General features: G+C 33.4%; 1 protein-coding gene across 1 annotated transcript; it reads right to left on the reverse strand.

The window, feature by feature from the left end:
- Window positions 1-5,967: 5,967 nt before the first annotated feature.
- Window positions 5,968-16,731, reverse strand: LOC129084755 (killer cell lectin-like receptor subfamily F member 1). The gene is given in 7 exon segments (XM_054590954.1): window positions 5,968-6,100; window positions 8,569-8,681; window positions 9,351-9,505; window positions 14,061-14,192; window positions 15,633-15,690; window positions 15,692-15,732; window positions 16,593-16,731. Coding segments are annotated over 7 exon segments (771 nt in total).
- Window positions 16,732-24,512: the final 7,781 nt, after the last annotated feature.

Below are 24,512 nucleotides of genomic sequence, written 5' to 3' on the forward strand. Positions count from 1 at the left end.
CAGCACTTACCACTTTTTTGACCTCACATCAGTCTTTGAGCAAATATTTGATTAATGTTCTCCACCCTCACTTGACTGTAAATTACATAAGATGAGTCTCCTTATCTCTTGGCGGCTCTGTCCTGCCTGCCTGGCTCAGGCTTGAAACAGTACTAAAGGCAGGTACAGCCCTAAACTGGATCAGGTGGTTCCCAGGGGACAATCAGGACTAGAAGTAAGTTCTTCACAGAGAAGTGTTTGCGATGACTTGTGTTTATTCCCCTCATCCATGACAACCTGGGGTGGGGATTTATATTTTCAGTGCCTTTAAAGTACCTTCTGCATAATAAATAATAAAGTTATTTGTTATATTAAGTTTTCTGCAAGAGATCACAGCAATAAAATGCTGATAGGTGGCTTGGGAGACAGGGTTCAAAGAAAACAGAGACTAGACAAAGGAAAGCTAATTGGTAGGTCATTTAGTGACAAGGGAAAAATAAAGTATTTGTCTGCTTGTGTGACTTATATCAAATGGGAATCCTACAAATACCAAAGGAGTTTATCTGAATAAATAAGTGCTTCAGAAATAAACTTTTATTGTAACATTTATGCTAATCTTTTTATGGTGATTATATTCCTACAAGTTTTCTTGAACTTCATATCATAGCCTGACACACCACCTTATACATGTTGATTTGGACATTGTATATTCACTGATAAGAAAGACATTTATATTATGCTATATTGGCACTGCATCTCAGCAAAAATATTTTTTCACTTTTGGAGGCACAGGAGTGTTTATAAATCTGTATGAATATTTATTGGACTGGTTTCCAAACAAAACTACTTGAAAATGCAGAAATACTTCCAAGGACAGTAATCATGAAGTACTTGCAGTGTAGAGGGGATTAAAAAAATTTAATTATAAAATAACATGAATCATGTTATACTACTATACAATTTTTTTATTCTGACTTGACATATATTCTTTTGCCATACACTATGGCATGTAGTTTCTTCTATACACAAAGCTTCTATTGACTCACACATGCTGACAATCTCAAGCCTTTAGCTTTAATTTATACCTTTTCCCTAAAAGTAGGAATCTTATACTTAAATGCCCACTAGACAACTTCACCTAGTTCAGAAGAATTTTAATATTAAAGTATATAAATAGCTCCATACTTGTGATTCTAGTTGGGCACATCCAAATGGCCCAGACTTGCCCAGACCCCCGTATCCTCAGTTCCAAGGAAGGCTAGGAAGAGGAAAAGCTTTTTTTACCCTGCCATCTGGACTCTTGTGGTGAAGAACTGCCTAGGCAAAGGAAAGCGGTTCAGTTGCTGCACAGCTGAAATAATGAGAAATAAATATCCACTACCCCATATTCCTTCAGTCATCCAAGTCAAAACCACAGAAATTATCCCACTTTTATCTGTCTCCCAGTATAACTATCTGAAAGGATGTATCTCAATAGAAACAAACAAAAATGGAGTAAAGGAGTTTAGCATGACACTAAAGAGGGTACACAGAGAGATGCATTTTAAAAGAAAAGTATGAAGGGATCACAGATGAGAATAGGTCAGGGCCTCAGGGTACCCACCACTGATAAAGATCTCTTACAGAAATGGATTCTCCAGGGATCTGGTGAAAGGAATGACTCAGAAAAATTAAACACACGCACCCTACAAAATTGTTTGTTGTGCATGGTTCAAGAATCCCTTGATGTTGGGAAACACCCTGCCTGGTTTCAGGGACTATAGCCCCAGGTACAAGCAAGAGAGCCCCAAGGCTGGAAATAATCAAGGAGGCCTTGGGAAAACAGGCCACTGAGGAGACAAAACCTCTTCCCCAGGCAGGGGCGCAGCCCCAGCCTCCCTCACATCACCCTGCTTGGCCCTGTGATGGTCCGTTAGCCAAAGACAGGTAAGATCCCGCAATGGGAAGGATGACCTAAGACAGACATGGCCAGTATGAGCAGCAGGACAAGGACTTGGAGGATACGGAGAAAGGGCAAAAAGTTTCGCACCCCTCAGCTCAGCTTGGACATGGCCAGTCCTCATTCTATCGGAAAGAAGTCTCCTTATCTCTTGGCGGCTCTGCCCTGCCTGCCTGGCTCAGGCTTGAAACAGTACTAAACGCAGGTACAGCCCTAAACTGGATCGGGTGGTTCCCAGGGGACAATCAGGACTAGAAGCAAGTTCCTCACAGAGAAGTGTTACTTTCCAAATGAATTGTTATTTTTATTTTTTTAATAAAATTACAAATATACTGGTACTTCTCTTGGGGATAATAATGGATAACTATGCCTAAGAGTGCATCTCTCTAAAATTCTGGAAAGATAATTTTAAGAGTTAAAATATTTTTATACTTGAATAAAATTTTTGTTATACTTTAAAGTATAATATATATGCACTTATGTTTAAAAATAATTGTATATATGCATATATATATACTATTAAGTATAAATGAAGTATGAAAGTAACATGTTAATTTTTACAGTGATTAGTAGGAAAGCCAAAATGTTTTAAACAATTGAATATAAATGGGGAAAAAAGATATTCAGGAATATAATCTTATTATATTGTGAGAATAAATATATGATACTTCATTTGACTTAAGAGATGCTTACTTAGAAAAGAGAAGATAAATCAAGTGATATATGATATCTATGGACATATATTCCCAGATTGGTAATTTAATATTTATTAACAATTTACCATTATGGGTTTATTAATTGATCAATTCTTTTGTCTTTTTGGAGTTCTGCTCTAGGTTTGGACCAAAACAATAGCCAACATGTATCTCATGCCTACCACCCTTGAATTGCCATATGATGCAATGTGCATTTAACTATTAAAATAAACACAATTTGTTTGACTTTGTTTTTTTTTTTGAGCTTAATCAAACTATTTTCTGAGAATTAACTAAGAAATTAGATGAAAAAATAATGACAATGGCAGAAAGGGAGCCCCCAAGAGACTGAAGAAGTTAAAATAGGTTAAGCACTAAGATTCTTAAGCACTCACTTGCAAATGGAGTTCAACACTGTTTATTCAGTTTTGCATGTACAGTTTGTACAGGTTTCAAGTGTACAACTCAATAAAACATCATCTGCACACTAGATGGTGTGCTCATTGCCCAAACTAAAGTCTTTTTCCATTCTCATTGATCTTCCATTTGCGCAATTTCACCTTCCCTCACCCCCAACCTTTGCCCTGGCTATCACCTTACTATTGTTGGTGTCTATGTGTCATAAAATATTTCTTTGCTTAATCCTTTCACATTTTTTCACTGAGCCCCCCAACTTCCCTCTCCTCTAACAGCTGTTAGTCCCCGCTACAAATAGTGTTTCAAAGAACATTGACAACTTGGCCTTGAATATTAGAGATCTCTTAATCTTCCATTATTTTTTCTCCTTCAATTGTAACTGCTTTCCAATTATTTTTCTCTTTCAATTGTAACTGCTCTCCAATCATTTTTCTCTTTCAATTGTAACTGCTCTCCAATTATTTTTTCCACATTTCTTAAATTTTCACATTAATAAAATAGCACATATACTAAATAAACATGGTTCCACATTCTTTGTGTTTAATTTTTTTAAGTGAGATGAAAGCTTTCTATTTCATTTCCAATAAACTATGATTACTTCTGTACACACAAATGTATTTGAAATAAATATATTTTTAAAATTCTGGTATACCCTTTAGGTTTTATTCTTATTGGATCTAAGACTTTAAAATAGGTATCCCATTGGTAAACTTGAATTAACAAACATTAATGTAGTCACATCTCTACTCCAAGTCTCAATGAAGGTTCTAGGTTAAAAACAAAAACAAGCAGCAAACCAGGAAAATTTTATTTATTAATGCATATAAACCTAACATTGACCTTTATTTAAGAAAATAGATTTACTTCTCTATATGCAGGTTATGCTTATTTACACTAGGAAAAGATCCTCAAAGCTAGTAAAATTTGGGCTGGGGAGCTCATAGAACATGTTACAAATATATGATAACATAAAAGGTACTTATTTGTCATCCATTGTACCTCATTGTTCCAGACAATAAGGACTATTGACCTTACATATCTTACAGTGCATTTAAAAACAGTTAGGTAAACAATGGCCAAAAAAGAAGGTACTATTGATAGATGCTAAGATTAGAAAATTACAGGGACTATGAAAATATAAACCAAATCCACATAATTTAGTCTGGAGTGGAGAATGGTCAAAGAAGTATATCCCTCCAAATGACATTTAACTAGTCACCTGAAAAATAAGCAAGAATTTTAAAAGGTGAGTAAGGAAGAAAACAATGTTTGGTAAGCTGAGGCAAACAATATGTATTTAGATTAGAGGCCTGAGAAAGCATGACACATTTGAAGAACTGGAAAAAAGTTAGTATGTCTGCATATCATTACACATATGGAAGTGAGGGAGAAATAAAGAGAAGCCAAGACACAAAAGGTCTGGTAGGAGGTGAAAAAAAGATTTAAGCAATAAAAAGTGACTGAAAGGAATTATGTAATGAGTAATGTGGTCTGAAATGAGGTTTAGAGAGTCACTATGTCACAATATGAAGAATGGACTCTGGCAGACAAAACTAGAAGCAAACAAAATGATTGCTGCAGTAATCCAGGATGAAAGGATAGGTATGAAGATATGTAGATGAATTCCAGAAATATTTATGTAGTAAATTGACAGGATTTAAATTAGTGTTTGAATATTGAGCATGAAAAAATGGAAGTCATGGTTGATTCAGAGGACTCTGGCTTAGACTAGTGGAGGCATGTTCCCTTAAGTTAGTGAGTTTAATTTTTAACATGTGAAGATTGAGGGGCCTTGAGATGTCCAAATAGAGATCCACTGTAATAAGTTCAAGGCTTGAAATAAGGGTTTGGGACTTATCTGTAAATCAGTGGCAATTAAAATTATAGAATGTGTGAGTTCAGTCAAGAATTTTGTATGATAGAGAATGCACACAGAACTTTGAGGAATAGCAGTATTTATGAAATTAGAAGATGAAAGAGACACTGCAGAAAAGAGTAAAGAGGAATGCCTGGAAGTAGATAGAACTTCAAGAGCGTTTCACACCATAGATGTGGAGGTTAAAGAATACTTCTAGAAGAAAAGATAGGTCAGTAATGAGCACATTTGATAGTTAAAGTGAAAGCAAAAAAGTTCTCATTGTATTTAGCCCAAAGAAAGTCATTGGTGACATGGTGAGAACACTTTAGTGGAATAGTTGAAAAAGCAGAAGCCACATTTTAAAGCTTGAAATGGAAGGTAGAAAGAGGAAAAGGGGAACATCAACAATTTTCAGGAAGTTTACTTATTAGATTTGGGAAATAATGGACAGAAACTAGAAGCCACATGTGGTTGAGGGAAAGTTTTTTTGTTGCTCTTGCATATGTAGTTGCTGATAGAAAAGGAACGTTAGAAGAGAGGTAAGAAAGGAAATAATCAAGGAAGGGATTTCCTAGAAAAAATTAAAAGAGATGCAATCCTGACCACAGACTTGGAGATTTGATTTAGACAGAAAGAGGGAAAACACTTTTTTTTTGGAGAAAGGAGAAGAGGAAAAAGTAATAAGATGTAGACAAATGTGTAGATTCAATGGGAGAAAGTTCAGGAATATATAATCTAATGTCTCCTCTTTAAAACAAAAACAAAAACAAACCCAGCTCTTCTGTTCATAGTGATGAGAGGTGTAGGGAGAGAATTATTGAGGAGATAAAAGGATAGTTTCTGTCTGAGATAGCTACTATCAAAAATGGGAGGTGACTATCAAAAAATAATGTGAGTGACCACTTAGAACTAAGGATTCAGTTGAGGCTGATTGCCTGAATTTATAGTGACACACATCTACAGCAATATCATCAGTATTACCATATCTTTGTTGTAGAAATGAAGTGTTTCTACAGAAGTACATAAATAAAGAGTATTTGTAAACTTTTTTGTTAATGGGAGAAATACCTGCAGTCAATTTAGAGGTCATTGTCTGAAGAAATCACATCTTGACAAATCCAATAACTAGGAGTGTGACATTTTTCAGAAAAAACACCCTTCTTTGTTTTTGCAGCACAAGCATTGTCTTCCACCTTGCCTGTGACTTGAAATCTGTAGAGGAAAAGGAAACACTGTTTTCACTCTCCTGAAAACACAATGATGTATATTTTATGCATTTTCTTTCTTTTTAGAAAGAATGTACTACTCTCCAAGTTGGAAATCTAAGACGTTGTAATACTCATACAATGAATGTACATTAAACAACCATTTAATTAATGAAGACATTGCTCCAAAAAGCTTTTTAACCAAAATTGATCATTTGGAAATAGAAACACTGCATGGAATAAAAATATGAAGAAGAAACACTGGTTTCCCAATGCCATATAATTATATAAAAATAAAGATCTCAGAGGATTGCTATAGTCTGAATATTTTAATCCCTAAAAATAATGGTATTTAGAAGTAGCGCCTTTAAGAGGGCTTTACGTTAGAAGATACACGGTGGCTATAATGACTATGCCAATATAATACATAAAATTTGGAGGAAGATTCTTCATTTTGTCATACATAAGATGAATTCAAAGTTCTGTTTCTCAAGCTGTGTGCTATGGTCTAAATGTATGTGTCCCCCCAAATTTATATTTTAAAATCCTAATACCCAAAGTGATACTATCAGGAGGTGGAGCTTTTGGGGGTGATTAGGTCATGAGGGTGAGCCCCACAGGAGTAAGATTCGTTCCTTATCAAAGAGACACTGGAAAGATTTCTAGACTGCTCCACTGTATGAGGTCATGGTGAGAGGGCTCTAGCGGCAAACCAGGAAGAGAGCCCTCATCAAAATGTGACCATGGTGGCACCTTGACCTTGGAATCCACCCCCAGCTAGAACTGTGAGAAATAAATTTCTATTGTTTATAAACTACCCATTGTGTAGTATATTGTTAGAGCAGTCCAAACATTCTCGAAGCCAATCCTGACATTTTGGGAGAATAACTTATTTTGTTACTTCCAAAATTCCTCATTCGATTTTTGGAATATCTGCGACAATTGAATGATAGTCTACCTACAGCATGCAATATCATATTTATTGTTTTAAGATTTAGAAATATCAACACATATAAAACGGTAAATGGTTTTCAAAAATATTAAACTAGTTTTCTGTGGGATACATCAAACTATTAACCTCATCTTTCAGACCTAAATCCCAAATGTCACCTATTCCTAAAATCTTCCTTCGCTATTTGTGTGTGATGAGTTTCCTTGTGTTTACAAGAGATTCTAAGAAAGAATATTCTTTGGTACATCTAGACTTCACATGTTAAAGCTGGCAACAGTAGCCTCAGACAGGCTTGGAGGCAAGAGAGTGAAGAAAAGGGGAGAAGACCTCTTCCTTTCTAAATTTTTTAACTCACATAGACACCTTAACAAGAAAACATCTGTGTATATGTGTACATACAGATATACTCAAATCCTTCACCCTTAACATGAATGAAGGAAACTTCTCATTTTAATTCTGATTTTCCATAATGTTTAAACCAACATTTTGCATCTTAGAGAAATAAGACACAAGGGATCTAAAAAAACTAAAATATCCTTAATTTTAAAAGCTAGATCCAAAATTAATAATTCTAAGCAAGTTTGAATTAAGTTAAAAGAACATAACTTTTAAAATATGGTATTATATTTCTATTAGAAATAACTATAAATAAGAGGTTTAAATTAATTTAGTGTGTTTGGTGTACAGATGTCATGGGTATGTATAGTGTATAAATTTTAAAAAGAAATACTATAAATAGTCTCTGGATAAGAATATGCATTTGTAGAATGACTTTCTGTTTCACAGCATTTTTTGCTACCATTCAGCCAGCCTGGCATGCCTGTTATATCACTACAGAACATCTACATGCTTTCTTATCTTTTTTTAATTTCTTATCTCTTTGAAAGCAACCGCAAAAATCAAAATTAAAATTTTAATTAAAAGTTCAATTAACCTTTGATGATTCCTAAAACCTTGAAACTGAGATTAAACAATTTTACCCTGAATACCCACCCCCAGATATTTTGCCTGTGTTTTGGGGGGATTGATCCACAATCCTTGAAGATTCAGTGCTCTCTGTCCATGAATTTGAGCAGAAATGAATGAGGTACATAAAAATAGATACAGATATTGTTTACTGTGGTAACAGAATTTTGAGTCAAATGACCTCTCATTGTATTATGTATAATTTATTCTGTAGTATTTCTTAATCATTAGAATCCTTCTATTAATCAAAAAAAGGATTATTTTATGAAATTTAAGAGACTTTTTTAAGAATTTAAATTTAGGAAATTTTTATTGACTACAATTTTCTATTTATACCTCAAATATTATAGGTAGACTAAAAAAATACCAAATATGATAATAAATTAACTTAGGAGCCTTCATTTCTCTAAGGAAAATTTCTTACACACACATTAACAAAGATCAATGTCTACAAACTATAAGAACTAATTGACTATCTAGAGTTTCAGGAAGCTCCCAGTAACAGTTGGCTGCTGAGTTTTATATTTTCCCAATGGTACTCAAGGTCAAACACTCACAACTGTGGGTTTAATGGGGTTCCATCCAGCCAGGTCCAGGTCTTTTGCAGATGTGTAATGTTCAATCCAATCCAAAAGTAGATTCCATCTTGTGCACTGTTTTGCATGAAATCCTGTGAAAGCGTATCCACAGGAACTTAACTGAGTTATACCTACTAAAATAGACTTTTTGACATTTTCCAGACTTTAAAAGATTTTGATATTTATCTCCCTAATTAGAAAAATCTTAAGAAGGGCACAGAGAGGATGTGAAGCAAAAATAAGGAAGGAGTAAGTCTACCTAAAGGAGCAACAACCATGCATGGATTGCTTTGTCTACCAATGTTCAGTCTTGTAGGAAACTGATGCCTACAGTGCAACTTCACACAAATTAAATGAAAGGGCCCTATATTTCTTGCCCAAGATATTAAGGATATTTCCAAATATTGGTAATGCTTTTGATGAGTACCTGAAAGAGCTCCTGTCTTTCTCTCCAAGAGATAGTATGGAAGGATGGCATGGATAGCCTAGTTTTGCAATTTGTTTAGTTAGATAGACAAGTTTATACAATCTATCAAGTTCTGCAGATTCTTCTTATGAAAATGGGGAAAATATCACATATGTCATAAGGTTATTGTGACCACAATAAGGTTAAGTTATATTACGTTTATAATATGCCTAACACAGTTCTTGCCACGCAGCAGGAATTCAATAAATGGCAATAATTATTAGTAATATAATACTTGGATTATAAAATATATCTATTTCTTCTAGTTTCAAAAGGGCTAAAAATTAGTTCTTACCAGTTCAGCCTTGTCTTGGATAATCAAAAGACATGATTTCATTTTTAAACAGAATTTTTGGCTATTGATCCATGATTTAAAAGTGTAAAAAAAGTTGTAACATTTCCCTTTTTCCTGCAGCCAACCATTAGGGCATAAGTTTAGTCTACGGTTTGCTGAAATGACAATATGGATAGAAATAGGAATAAGAACAAGGTTTGAATATTAAAAAAAAACCAACAATTTTTTTCACTAATTTTGTAAACTGTTTCCTTAAAAGTAAATATTTTATCCCACATTTAAGAAATAAACTCCCTTGCCACTTATTGTAGTCTTTAGAGGAGATGAATGCAATAAATATTTGTTATTATTTATTGAGTAATTACCACATGTCAGATAATTTTGTGCAAATATATGAAATTTTTCTCATAAGAAACTTAGGAAACCTATGAAATGATTAATTCTATAAGATAAAAGATACTCAGTAAGTAAATACTGAGTAAGTAAAGATACTCAGGTTAAGCTTAAGTAAATATAAATTTGGAAACTAAAGGTTAAGTGATTTACTCAAAGTCATATAACTAATAAGTGGTAGGACATAGGGAAATTTAAAGTAAAATGAAGAGCTTAAGTGGCATCAGAAGCAAACTGCTATGAAAAATAGTCACTTTCAGAGTCCTTTTTTAGTGCAGAAGAATGTATTTCATAGCATATGTATTAGCAACTTTATAAAACAAATTCTTCAACAGGACCCCAGCATCCATATGCCTCAATGACCAGCAGACTTATCTCTGTATAAAGGAAAAACTTGAAATAACTAAAATAAACCTACATCAGAAATGAGTACACACAGGTTTCAACTGAAATAATGATTCTTTTTAAATTTTAAACTGAATAGTTGATAGATAAGTATTGATTGTATTCTATTTAAATTTTATATGTCTTAAATATTGCTTACCATTTTGAAAATATTCACAAATTTGTATACAAACTTATCTGATATGCTTATATAAAAAAGATAAACATGAAAATATATACTATAAGATACTATATACAAAAGTTAGCTATTACCATTAGAGGTTGTGGCAGCTCTTTATAAGACATTGGGAGAAATTATATTATTTCAAGAAAATATCACAGTTTAAGTTTCTGTTTTGAATCATCAAAGTATCCTGATTCTTTACAATCCTCTTTCCAAGGGATTTTATTTTAGAAGTAATGACAACAAAGTGGTCATTGAAATAGTGTATTAATAAACTAGGCTTTATCTACATTTTCCAGGGAAAAATACCCATCAATATACCTGAGACCAAAGCTGGAGAATTTTATTTTTGCTGAAATTCAGTATCATAAATTATTGACAGAAATAAATGACTTTAAGCTCGTATGCTTATTCAGAGGTTTACTGTGATATGCCCTTTGCAATGGTAGCACTTAGCATCTACAATAAAGCACAAATTATTCATTTCACTTTTCTTTATATTTGCCTAAAAGTCCCAGACTTACAGCAATAAAGAAGACTAGATTCTGCCAATACAGTAAAAAGAAAGAGAAATTAATCTATTGAAAACTATATTTATTTAAAGTGTAGGAGACTATTACTGATATGCTAAAGGTAAGATGATGAAGAGAGTCAACAAATAATTTTTGAGCGCCATAGTATTAGGACTCCAATCAAAGAAGGCCTCCAAGTGGTTGAGAGAAGCCTAGAAGAGAATGTATAGGGAGCAATATGGGAATTACCAGAATAAGAAAGTACTCTGTTGACCTATAAAAGAGATGTGATATGAAGAATGAAGTCTTAAGGGAAAAATACAATCATAAACAAAAGCATCAGTTATATTTTCATATTGTAGTCTATTACTCTATCGCCATCAATATTTAATGAGAATACATTTATTAATTATCCAAACTTAACATAAGGACTACAAATATATTTTAGTATAATTCTTTGTACTTAAACTGGACTAAAGTTTATAGTTTGAGGTAGATTTTTTACTTCAATGTTAATTGTAACTTGTGAGAAAATGTTAACTTTTATTCTACAATAAGCACTTATAAATAAGAAAAAATGAACACCTTATTTTAAAAAAAAAAAGGGAGGCAAAGATGGTGAACAGTTTATAGAATAAAAAATACAAATATCCAATATATATGATTTTACATTTAATTTCCCTATTGTATAAGAAATGCAACTAAAATCAACCGTGATTTTATCATATTATATTAGCATGTACAATCTGAACTATGTGTGTATGTTAGAAGGGTTCAGAGAGTAAGAAAATATAATGGAGAAATAAATATTCAAAACAGATGAACTTGATCAGCATGAATAATGACAAAGTTGAGAGAGTATACTACCTTTTATTTCTTCATAGAGCTTTGTTTTGCAAAGGACAAAGGAGAACCTTGTTTTGTGAAAAATTAAACTGCCATTGCAGGAAATCAAGACTCAGAGACCATTGTAGAATATGTTAAAGTGCTTACAAAACTGCTGTAGGCCAAAGCACCTCACAGTTTTCCACAAAATCATCTCTAAAAATAAAGGACAATGAATTGGTTCCTTAAGTTCCTGGGCACAATTTCCTAAAAACATGATTTCATCTTATATTTTCATGCAGGTATTACATTCTAACCCTTAATGTATTTATGAGTTTGATTTAATATGATGTTATCTAGATTACTTCCCATCAAATAAAATAGATATGCCAGGAATGTGACTCTACAGTCATCAAGTGTCATTAAGTAATTTTTATCATATCATCATTAACCCACACTTCACCTCCTATACCCACATTACCCTTAGAGATACAAATGGCTCATGTAGGAAGGTACTCTGGACTTCTGTTAGGAAAGATTTCATCAGTTTAAACTGCATATGGCAGTGCCATTTGACTGTCTTTACAATCTCACACGTAGATCATTAGATTTTTTTTTTATTGTTGTTGTTCAAGTACAGTTGTCTCCATTTTCCCCCCACCATGCTTAAAAGCAGAACATTTTTCTCAAATTTCTTGCCATCTTGTCAGTAAACCAAGTATTTTGTATATGCCTAAAAAGTATATAAAGTCAAATAAATAAATTAAATTTTGAAAAATGGAGAGAGATAGCCAGTGATAGGTTTGTTATCGACAACACTTAAAGTAGCAGCCAAATGGCTAATGGGGAGTGTGGTTTGAAAAGAGTTTTAGCAGCAGTAAGATAAGCAAATTAGCAGTAAACATCATCTAAGCAGCGAGCCTGAGCAGATTAATACGAAGTAGAATTAGAGGTAAAGAAGTGAAATGAGAAAATTGTCTTCAAAATACAGAAAACGGTCTGAATACACCAGACAAAAATATTTCATTTTTATATGAGTTATTTTAAGCCGGAGACATTTGAGATTCAGGAAATGCTCTTCAGAGCTACTCTTACCTGACTAAAAGCAGAAAATTCTAAGAAATGAGGCTGCCATAAATTTTGTCTTTGGGGTGATTCATTCTCAGGAAAAAAAAAAGTGAGAGGAAACCCACCATGAAGAGAATGGAAAGACTGCTTTCACCTGCATAAACAGACACTGTCATAAACTTTCTTTCTCCAGTTTGTCCTAAAAAATTTGCCTTTCCTTAAAAACAAAAGCGATTTCCCCATGGAAGTCATTTCTTACCTAAACTAAGTTAGGTATATAAGACTTTAACTTTAAAGCATGTTGAACTAACTACTTCTTTTGTTAGTTCTGGTATGCATGTAAATAAACATTTTTCTCCTGGTTTTTTTTTTTTTTGTCAGTTTAATTCACCATCCCCTGTTGGGGAACACTCTGTCTGGCTTCAGGGACTGCAGCCTCCCTGACAGGTGAGAGGGCCCCAAGGCTGGAAATAATCAAGGAGGCCTTGGGAAAACAAGCCACTGAGGAGACAAAACCTGTCCCCCTGGCAGGGGCACAGCCCCTGCCTCCCTCACATCACCCTGCTTGGCCTTGTGATGGTCAGTTGTTGATAACGGGTAAGTTCTTTCGTGAGGAGAGACGACCTAAGACAGACATCGGCAGGTATGGGCAGCAGGCGATGGACTTGGGGGACACAGAGAAAGGGCAAAAAGGCCCGCACCCCTCAGCTCAGTATCTCTTGGTGGCTCTGCCCCACCCACCTGGCTTAGGCTTGAAACAATACTAAAGGCAGGTACAGCCCTAAACTGGATCAGGCAGCTCCCAGGGGGGAATCAGGCCTAGAAATAAGTTCACTTTGTCCCTCAAAAACTATGATAACTGGCTCATACTAGGAAGGAAATTTACATTATTCATAGATCCTGACCTGAGGCAGATCTCTTGTGTGCCTGCAATTGTTATCTACGATCTCTATTTGTTTTTTGTAAATATAGCCTTTTGACATTGATTGATGAGATTTGCATCCATACCCCTGTGCATATGGTTCTCGATAAAAGCCTTTGGACACAGGGGCTCGGGGCCTTCCCCACAAGAGGGAAGAGCCATGTCCCTCTCCTGGCAAACAGAGAAGTGTTTGCAACAGCTCGTGTTTATTTCCTCCATCCGTGACAACCTGGGGCGGGCTCTGCAGGATTCAGAGCTCCACTCCCTCCTCAACTGGCTCCAGACAGTAACCCTCAGATCCAGGAGCGCCCCTCCCTCTCCCCAAAGCATCACTCCCTGAGGCACCACCCCAGGTACTAAACTTTAGAGGGCAGCAAGAAAGCTTTTGCTCCCCTACAATAGAATGATATAAAATCACTTACTTGGGGAGTTTGTAGCACCTTGCTGTTTCTTGGGAAGAATATTCATACAGTCACAATCTCTGGTTTCATTATCATTGCCAAACATCTCCATGCAATGGTTATCACTGAAGGAATATATGTGTAGGTGACTTACTAGGAAATAAAGAGGAGTAACACTAAGTAGATTTCTAAAATTTATAATACTGTGCCTTTTAATTATCTATTAGAATGAAATTGTAAGTGAATGCACACTGCTGGTTAAAAGGAAGTCTGTTTTTTAGCATTTTGACTCTCTAATGTGACAAAGTATGGATAATTTAGAAATGGATTTCCACTTGCAAAGAATAAGTAGAAACAAACAATAAAACAAATAATCTAAGTAAAGTTAAAATATATTTAAAATTGCCTCTGTTTATTGGTATAGGTTAGAATTCTTTGTGATCTTGAACTAGTTATGAAGGCTCTCTGTTTCCAGTTTTTTCGTATATAAGTTGGGGGAATGCTTAACACACTTAGAGTTCTTCTAAGGCTAAAAGATAATGTATATAAAATAATTTCCCCATATCCTAACATGTAGAAAGTCACAACAAATAGAAACAATAACGGATGTAATTATCCATAGCTTTTACTGAACTAGAGCTCATTTTAGAACAGATGTTTTTATTGAATTTATTAAAGTAACATTAGCTAATAAAATTATGTAGGTTTCAGGAGTACAGGAACCCTAGTCTTTTTTCTGACCTTAAGGGAAATAATTTTAATTTCTGCCCATTGAATATGATGTTAGCTGTGGTTTTATCATATATGGCCTTTATTTTTGGGATATGTTTCTTCTATTCCTACGTTACTAAGAGTTTTCACTAAGTTCTCTGAGCATCCTTATAACCATTTTTTTGAACTCTATGTACAGTAAGTTGTGTGCCTCCACTTAGCTCTTTTTCTGGAGATTTCTCCTATTCTTCCAATTGTGCATGAATCTTTGTCTCCCCACTTTGACTGCCTCTTTTTGTTTGTTTCTATGTGTCATGTTGATCTGCTATGACCCCCAGTTTCAGTAGGATGACTTTATGTAGTAGATGTGCTGTGGGACCCCATGCACAATCTTTTTGATCACTAGTACTGGGTGCTCTAGGAATGACTTTTGTAGGAATAAATATTTAATTTTACTTGGTCTTCAATTTTTAAGCAGCTGATAAATTTTGTAAAAACTTCAAAATATGAAGTCACTTTTGAAATAAAAGATTTTATTAAAAAGGCGAAATCAGCTTTCATAAAACTAAATAATTTTATCAAGATCTAAAACTTCATTTCATAGAATTGTGACTGTCAAGCCCATGCTATTTACCAGTTAATTAAAATTATGAGCATAATAGACTTTATAAATTAGTTTATTACCCTCTTTGTATGGGGAAAATCTACTAATTATTAATGGAATCATCAACTGTGTCATTTATTACCAATATAATTGAAATAATAATGAAAACATCATCAGGCAAATGTGAAAAATTATCTGACAATGTTAGAGAAATAAAGGTAAACTCCAAAGGAAATATATTAATCTATATACTTGAATATAACTTTTAATTTACTTACCCCAAATACTTAGTCCTATCACTGTAGCAATGAGTATAACCAGGGCAATGCTGATCAAGTCTCAGAGCAGTCTGATGCCACTTTGGACATTCAGGGTAATCTGTAATGATTAATTTTTCTTTATGAAATATTTAGATATTTAAAATGATCTTGAAAATGTGTCATAGAAGTGTAAATTCTGAGGGTACACATTGTCTGATGATGGGTGAAGAAATCTACAATCTCTGTTTAAACTACCTTGACATGAACACATATTTAATTATCTTTAAAGAAATTTATTGATTCTAAAGTAAGGGTCAATATGTTTTATTTAATTAAATATCCTCCTTATGTTAACACTCCTGTTCCAAAATTGCCATTTATCCAACAAATGGGTCCATATAAACTGATTAATTGATAAGTCGAAACATTTCTGCTAAAGTTTGTCATTTACTTTCATTTATATTTTGACTAAATTACACAAATAATATTCAGTGGGATTGAAGCCCAAGAAGATGAAATATATGTTGTACCAAAATAACTGAATAGTAATAAAAATGAGTGTCTAATGGAGAGACATAGGCAATATTGAATATTGTAGCCATCATACCAAATGTTGTTTGAAATAAAAGTTGTATATCTATATCAATTCATGAAACAAAATTCAGATGCTAATCTTTATAATCTTCAACACAGGTTAAGTAAAATTTGATCTATTACATTTTGTTTAATAGTGTTTATAAACATAACTACATGCCAGGAACTGTGTTAGATGTGAGGGTTACAGAGATAGGAAACCACATAATCTGGTGCATAGATATCTATGTAAACACGTTATTTCAAAATAAGATAACACATTTTTTGAATAATGCATTTTAGTTCAAATTCTTAAAAGTTATCATTAAAAACCTAAGATTCAAAAACCCACAAAAAATCCTAGCTCTATAATCTGAGGTCTAATGGAAGATTATAGATTCTCACCTTTGCATGACCACTTGCATTGGCAATGATAAGGGTGTTTCCTTAGCTTCTGAATCATCGGTCTCTCTGTGTTTTGCTCTTGTCCAAACGTCCTGTAAATAGAATAATCCATCTTTGAATTCGATGGAAAGAGCCACATCACCTATTCAAAAGCAGTTTGTGTGTAAGCACTGTGGCACTAGAACAAAACCTAAAGCTAGCTATAAAGCCACAAAGGATATGGTTAAAGAGTGAAGGAACTCTCATTCTCTAAATAAAATTTTCTTTTAGTATAATTTTGATTTATAGGAAAACTGTGAAGATAATATAGAGTTTCTATATACCCAACACCCCTATTATTATGTTATATTAGCATGATAAATTTGTCAAAATTAATAAGTCAACATTGATACCTTATTATTAACTAAAGTCTATTCAGTTTTTATTCACTTTTTAACTAATACCTTTTTCTTAGTTTTTACCTCATGCCTTTTTTTAGTCAAAAATCCCATTAAGGTATCACAATACATTTAGTCCTCAGATCTCATTAGGAAATTCTTGGCTGTGACAATTTCTTATTTTTTTCTTATTTTTTGATGATTTTTGAAATTTTTGAGGAATGTTGGTCAGATATTTTGTGTACTGTTCTCAAATTAAGGTAGAGTAGTCTAATGTTTTTCTCATCATTATACTTGGGCTATAAATTTTCAAAGGAAGACTACAGAGGTAAATTGCCATTTTTATTACATCTTATTAAACGTACATACTATCAACATGGCTTATCACTGCTTATCTGATGTTAACTTCAGTCACTTGGTAGTGTTTGTCAAGTTTATCAACTGTAAGTTCCTCTTGTCCCAATTTTTATATTGTAGTCTTGGTAGGAAGTCAAGATATGCAGCCCACACTTAAGAAGTTGAGAGTTGTGCTCCACCTCTTTGAAGACAAAGTATCTACATAATTATTTAAAATTCTTCTGAGAGAGTATTTGTCAATTCTCTCATTTATTTATTCAATCATTTATATCTTAAAAAGTCATTCATATTTATTTTACATTTTGAATTATGATTCAACACTATTTTATTTATTATATTGCTCACATTGTTCTGACTTTTGCCATTGGAAATGTCTTCATTTGGCTCAATGAGTTCATATTAATGTCTCCAACTTTAACACAGGGATGGGCATAAGTAGGTTTACAGTTGTAAGTACATATAATTTATCTTTTAAGTAATGATGGCTAATTTAACTTGTGTGGCTTTTTCCAAAGGAACAACTGTAAACCTGCTTTGGCTCACCCTGGTACATTACACCATGGATCATGCTAGCTTCCTTCTTGCATTTCTATAACCTCTGATACCAAGAGTGAGAGACAAATCTATTATCATCACTATTCATTTACTTAATTGTTCAATTCCAGTATACATATTCAGTGGTTCAGAATTGTTATCCCATCTATACCTCATGGTATAGTTTATCAACTACAGCATTTGTGTACACTTCCTTTTGTCATTGGTCTTACAAGTTAAGACTTCTCATTTCTAAGGTTGCTTAGGGTCAGCAAACTTCACCCCCACACCCTTCAGTGAGGTCTTTTCATACATTTACTATATGTTCAGATTCTTCTAGAAGTTTTTCATTCCACACTGGGCCCACAACTGCCAAAATTACTTTTACTTGCATACTTTAAGGTTCAGTCTTTCTGCCACGAAGTTCTATGAGTTTTAAGTTCCCAGCATAATGTCATGAACCCACCATCACAGAATAGGTTCACTGCCCTAAAAAAAATCGACTTTGCTTCACTTTTCAACCCTACTCCCAAATCTTCTCTACATTTCTGCCTTATCCAGATGTCATGTAAATGAAATTATATAAAAGACAGTCTTTTCAGACTGGCCTTTTTTCAATATGAAATATGCATTTAAGACATTTGCATATTTTTTGCAGCTCAATAAATCATTCCTTTTTCTGCTGTTTCCATTGTGTGTGTATATATATATAGTGTGATATATATATATATCTATATATCACAATTTCCTCATGCTGTTTCCATTGTGTGTGTAAATATATAGAGTGTGAGATATATATATATATATATATATATATATATATATATATATATCACAATTTTCTTGTCCATTTATCTATTGAAGGACATTTTGGTTGTTTCTGGTTGAGGTAAATTATGAATCATTCTACTCTAAACCTTCATGTGCAGGCTTTTGTGTGGATGGAAGTTTTCAAATCACTTAGGTAAATAAGAGGGTATTTGCCAGATCATATGGTAGAGTACATTTAGTTTTGTAAGAAACTGCAGAATTGTCTTTCAAAGCAGCTGTACCATTTTGCATTTCCATCAACAAGAGTTCCTGTTGCTCCCCAGCCTCACCAGCAATTGGTATTATCAGTTTTTATTTTTAATTTTGGCATTCTAATAGGTGTCTAGTTGTAGTTCCATGTTTCAGTTTTCATTTCCCTAATGACAAACAATGTTGAGCACCTTTTCATGTGCTAAATGTCCATCTGTGTATTTTCTTTGGTGAAGTATCTTTCCAGGCCTTTGCCAAATTTTGTATTTACTTGTTTGACTTCTTATTAAGAATTGAGTTCTTTGTATATTTTTAATACAAGTCCTTTTATCAGATATGTGTTCTGTGAATATATTTTACTAGCCTTTGGCCTGTCTTTTTATTCTTTTAAAAGTGTTTTTAGTAGAGCAGGAATTTTTAATTTAAATAAAGTCTAACATTTTATTTTGTGAATAGTACTTTTAGTGTTGTGTAAAAACTTTTTAACCAAATCAAGGTTATGCAGATATTCCTCTGTTTTTTTCTAGAAGTTTTAGAGTTTTGTTTTCACATTTTGTTCTATGATTGTTTTTGAATTACTTTTTGTTGAAAGTATAAAGCTTATGTATGTCTGGGCTCTTTTTTTTCTTTTTTGACATATGGACATTCAATGATATCAACACCACTTCTGTGTGCATAAATATATATATATGTATATAAAAGATATATAAAATATGTCTTCTGTGTGCATGTATATAAAAGATGTATAAAATATATCTTTTCTTTACTGTATTGCCTTTGTGTCTTTCTCAAAAATGAGTTGACTATATTAAAACTGATCTATTTTTCAGATCTCCATTTTGTTCTATTGATCTTTGTGTCTATTTGTTCACCAATACCATGTTGTCTTGGTTACTTTAGTTTTATAGTGAGTCTTAAAATAAGGTAGTGAGTCCTCCAACTTTGTTCTTCCTCAGCATGTGGGAACCATTCTAGATCCTTTCACTTTCTATAGTTTTAGAACCAGTTTATCAGTATCTATAAAATAATTTGAAGAGATTTGTTTGGGATTGCAGCCTATAGATGAAGTTGGAAAGAACATCTTGCAATAATGAATCTTTCAATCTATGAACATGGAATATCTCTCCATTGATCTAATTCTTTTTATTTCTTGTATTTTCTTAGTGTTTTATAATTTTTCAAATACAGATCCTGTATGTATTTTGATATGTTTATACTTACTTTTATTTTTGGCTCTATTGGAAATGATATTTTAATGTTAAATTTTAATTGTTCATTGCTGGTGTATACAAATGCAATTGACTTTTATATATTAATCTTGTATCTTGCAAATTTTCTGTAAATACTTCTTATTTCCAATTTTTTTTTAATTTTGATTTTTTGGGGTTGTGTAACTGGGCAATCATGTCATCTGGTGAAAAAAAATGGTTTGTTTCTTCTTTTCTAATCTGCATTCCTTTTGTTTTTTGTTCTTGTCTTCTTGCATGAACTAGAACACTCAATGCAATGTTGAATAGAAGTGGTGAGAGTGGACATCCTTGCTTTGTTTTTTATCATAAAGGAGGAAGTATCTTGTCTCTCATCACAAAAATATGTTAGCAGTAGTTTTCATTTAGTAAGCATTCTTTATTAAGTTGAGGAAATTCCCCTCCATTTGGTCAGAGTGTTTATCATTAGTGGGTATTGGATTTTGTCACATTTTTTTCCTGTCAGTTGACATAATCATATGCTTTTTTTCCTTAAGCTTGTTGACATAATAGTCTTCACTTATTGATTTTTGGATGTTGAACTTTTTTTTATACCTGAAATAAAACCCACTTAATAATGATGTATACTTCTTTTGTAGTTTTTAAAATTTAATATGCTCATGTTTGGTTGAAGATTTTGTTTATATATTGATGAAAGATATTGATCTGTGTTTTTACTTTCTTTTAATGTCTGTATCTGTTTTCAGTATTAATGGCTGGCTTTATAGAGTGCATTATAAAATATTGTCTCTCTTTTTATTTCTCTCAAGAGCTAGAAGGAAATATGTTATTTTTACTGTGACAGTAGAGAAAATATAAAGAGATAAAAGTTTTTCAAATTCTTGGTAGATAGGACACAAATTATTGTATGGTTTGAATTTTAGACACATTTGGTTCACTCTGCCCAGAGTTGCGGGCAGATGTTTAAATAGTTTTTCTATTGTACATCAAAGAAAAGCAGCCGTGGAAGGACAACCACAGTCTTTTCCTTTGCTGACACCTTATTTCCTTTCAGCAGTGGTTATGGCATTTCTTGGGCACGTTTTGAAGATTGTGGCTTAAAATTTTATCACATATATGCTGTGCTTTCCTCATTTGTTTGAAATTTTGCATGAAACATTAATAATTTAGACCAGCATGTAAATAAATATGAAGCAGCAAGCTGACTGCTTCAGAGCCAGGTATACTATCCCAAGAACTGGAATTCAAGGATATCTTTCAAGAGTATGTTTACTTGAAGAGATTATTCTCCAAGAGGCTGGAGGGGATTCATGGGAAATAGAAGGCAGAATATAGCAAATTAAGTGAAGAAAAAAGATAGTGGCCTAAACAAATACGATAATATTATTGCAATAGAATTTAGAGTAATTGAAAAGGAACACACACACACACACACACACACACACACACACACACACACACACACACACACACCCCCTAACCGCTTTAGCTTAGATTAATAGAGGCAAATGGTCTGAAATGAGCTAGGTGATGTTTCTACTTTGCCTGCCGAGCATGAGTCAGATTGCTCTTGGAGTTGCATTCAATTCTGCTCAGGGCTCTGAGACCAACCTGATAACCTAGGACACAAATGAAGGAGAAAGCTCCTGCAGGCCCCTCTCGTTTGTTTGGCATGTTCTGTAATCTCAGTTGCCAGCCTGGGCTTCCACATTTAGAGAAAATAAAATTCAGTCATTCAGCACTTATTCTCTGAAAAGCATGGGAATGTGTCCAACGGTGGATCTACTTTGAAGCTGGAGAAGTTGAATCTTTATACTCCTCTCTTACCTGGCTTCCTTGTAAGGTATTGGGTGAACCTTGGCAATGTGTCTGCATAGTTGTATGTTTCTGCAAAATTTGTAAACCTAAGATATTATAACTGTACTCAGTTAAGACTGCTGTCTCTTTCCACTCCGATCTTTCTATCACATCACATATCCTTCCACTCATGTTGAAAGAATGGGCAGCATTATTTTTTCTGATATTCTTAGGGGAAGTTGAGGTGGCTTGAATTTTCAACTTAGTTAAGTGCCATGAATGTATGTAATTTTTTGTCATTTCTAATGTATTTAAGTTCTTGCAAGCCTTCCTGGTGAAGGAATGGCTTTCTTCTAGGGGTAGCCTTAACTACACAGTATTGACTTACCTTGTATCATGGCTCAAAGGCACAAAACCAGATATTATGTAGTAGTATGACTGAATGCTCCAGAACCAGAAGCAAGTAAGAAAAGGAAGGGAAACAAGATATGAAATGTACAGAGTCATAACCTAGTCTGTGGAAAATCCTTCCAAGTATCTGACAAATAAAAATTGTAAGTGAAGGACTAAGTCTCATTCATGTTAGACAAAATAGAATTTCCTTCCTGTCAGATAACATAAAACAATCTACACCACCACAATGAGGTCATCTCATCTAGGACACACTGGAAAATAAGGCATAAGTCAAAGAGTGTTTAAGATTCATCTCTGAACAAGAACACTTCAATTGTCCCCCAACCTTATAGCTATTGTAAGAAATAACTTCATCAACGTAACATTACCATTAACAAGTGTGACATTCAAAAAACATTTCAAAACTGTTGACTATACAAAACAAATTTTGGTCAACTATGGTTGCTATCAAAAATGCAATTATATATATTTTTAAAAGGTGAGCAAATCTATTTCCTCTTCCATCTTAGCTGAAAGTGAAATTTGATTTACATTTAAACAGGAAGGGAAGGGGAAAGGAACATATAGCAAGGACTCATGGACAAAACCAAAGGGGAAGAGCTGAGGGAGGGAAGGAGGGAGGGGGCAAGAGAAAGTGGGGGGGGAGGCAGAGACAAATGTATTTGAAAAAATAAATTAAAATAAAATTTAAAAAAAATAAATAAAAATCAGAAAACACTATAACTCTGAAAAAATTTAAAAGGTTACAAAAGAAATTATTAATATTAATACAAAGCTATTAACAAATGCTTTTCTGAGGTAATAATGGTGTGGGAAAGATATGTCTCCATTTGTAATGAGGAAAACCAACTGCAGAGAGGAGGGAAAACAAATATAGGAAAGAATAACCTGCTGTTATTGAGACTAAAAAATGTGACTCATAGAGTGTAAGCATATATAACCTAAGTTTTCAGAGAAAATTTTTAGTTCTGAAGAATAAATCAAAATTTATTATCGGTTGTTTATGTAGAAGAAGTAATAGAATGGGAGCCTAGATCAATTAAAGATGTGGTGAACCAACGTAAATTTATCAAGAGACTCACTAAACCTCTATTAGGTATCAGAATATTCAGAAAGGGAAAGCTCCAGTGGCACCTCTCTGTGATAGTTTGCCTGTAATTTGAGAGCTGAAAAATTCATCATACCACTGTTTCAACATGGACATTATTATGTTCCACTCATGCATTCACTTTATTTCATTTTTAAAAAATTTTAATCAGATGATGGGAAAGTTTGATAACTGTTTTTTAATTCTATTTTATTGATTATGCTATTATAGTTGTCCTTCTTCGCCCCCCTCCACCCAGCAACCCCCACTCCCTCAGGCGATCCACAACCTTCGTTCATGCCCATGAGTCATGCATAGTTCCTTTGGTTATTCTATTTCCTATACTGTATTTTACATCACCACAGCTATTCTGTAACTACCTATTTGTACTTCTTAATCTCCTTACCTCCTCACCCATTCCCCTAAACCCTTCTCTCATCTGGCAACCATGAAAAAGCTCTCTGTATCCATGATTCTCTCTGCTTTTCTTGTTTGCTTAGTTTGTTTTTAGAGTCAATTGTTGATAGATATTTATTTCTTGCCATTTAATTGCTCATAATTTGATCTTCTTTTTCTTAAATAAGTCCCTTTAAGATTTCATATAATAATGGTTTGGTGATGATGAACTCTTTTAGTTTTTACTTGTCTGGGAAGCTCTTTATCTGCCCTTTGATTCTAAATGATATCTTTGCTGGATAGAGCAACTATGGCTGTAGGTCGTTGCTTTTCATGACTTTAAAAATTTCTTGCCAGTCCCTTCTAGCCTGCAAAGTTTCTTTTGAGAAATCATCTCACAATCTTATAGGAATTCCCCTGTAGGCAACTAACTGTTTATATATTAAAATTATTTTAATTCCTTGTAAGTTCATTGGAATAATGAAATGTCTTTCTTCTCCCAAGCTTATTAAAAATACCTGCTACCTATTTTCCTTTGATGAATAAAAATTTACATCACAGAGATAAAAATAATGAATGTTTAATTATTCATCTACAGTGAGGAAATATATAGGATGAGACAGAAATATATGCACTTGTTTTTTTTTTCCTTACTGAAAATGCTCATTCAAATTCTTGGTATTTTTTGACAGATATTTCAGCAATGTCTTATAGTTTTAAGAAAACAAAC

The sequence above is a fragment of the Pteronotus mesoamericanus genome, unplaced genomic scaffold (genome assembly GCF_021234165.1).
Source record: "Pteronotus mesoamericanus isolate MK-2021 breed Mesoamerican mustached bat unplaced genomic scaffold, CSHL_Meso_final scaffold_21, whole genome shotgun sequence".
NCBI lineage: Eukaryota > Metazoa > Chordata > Mammalia > Chiroptera > Mormoopidae > Pteronotus > Pteronotus mesoamericanus.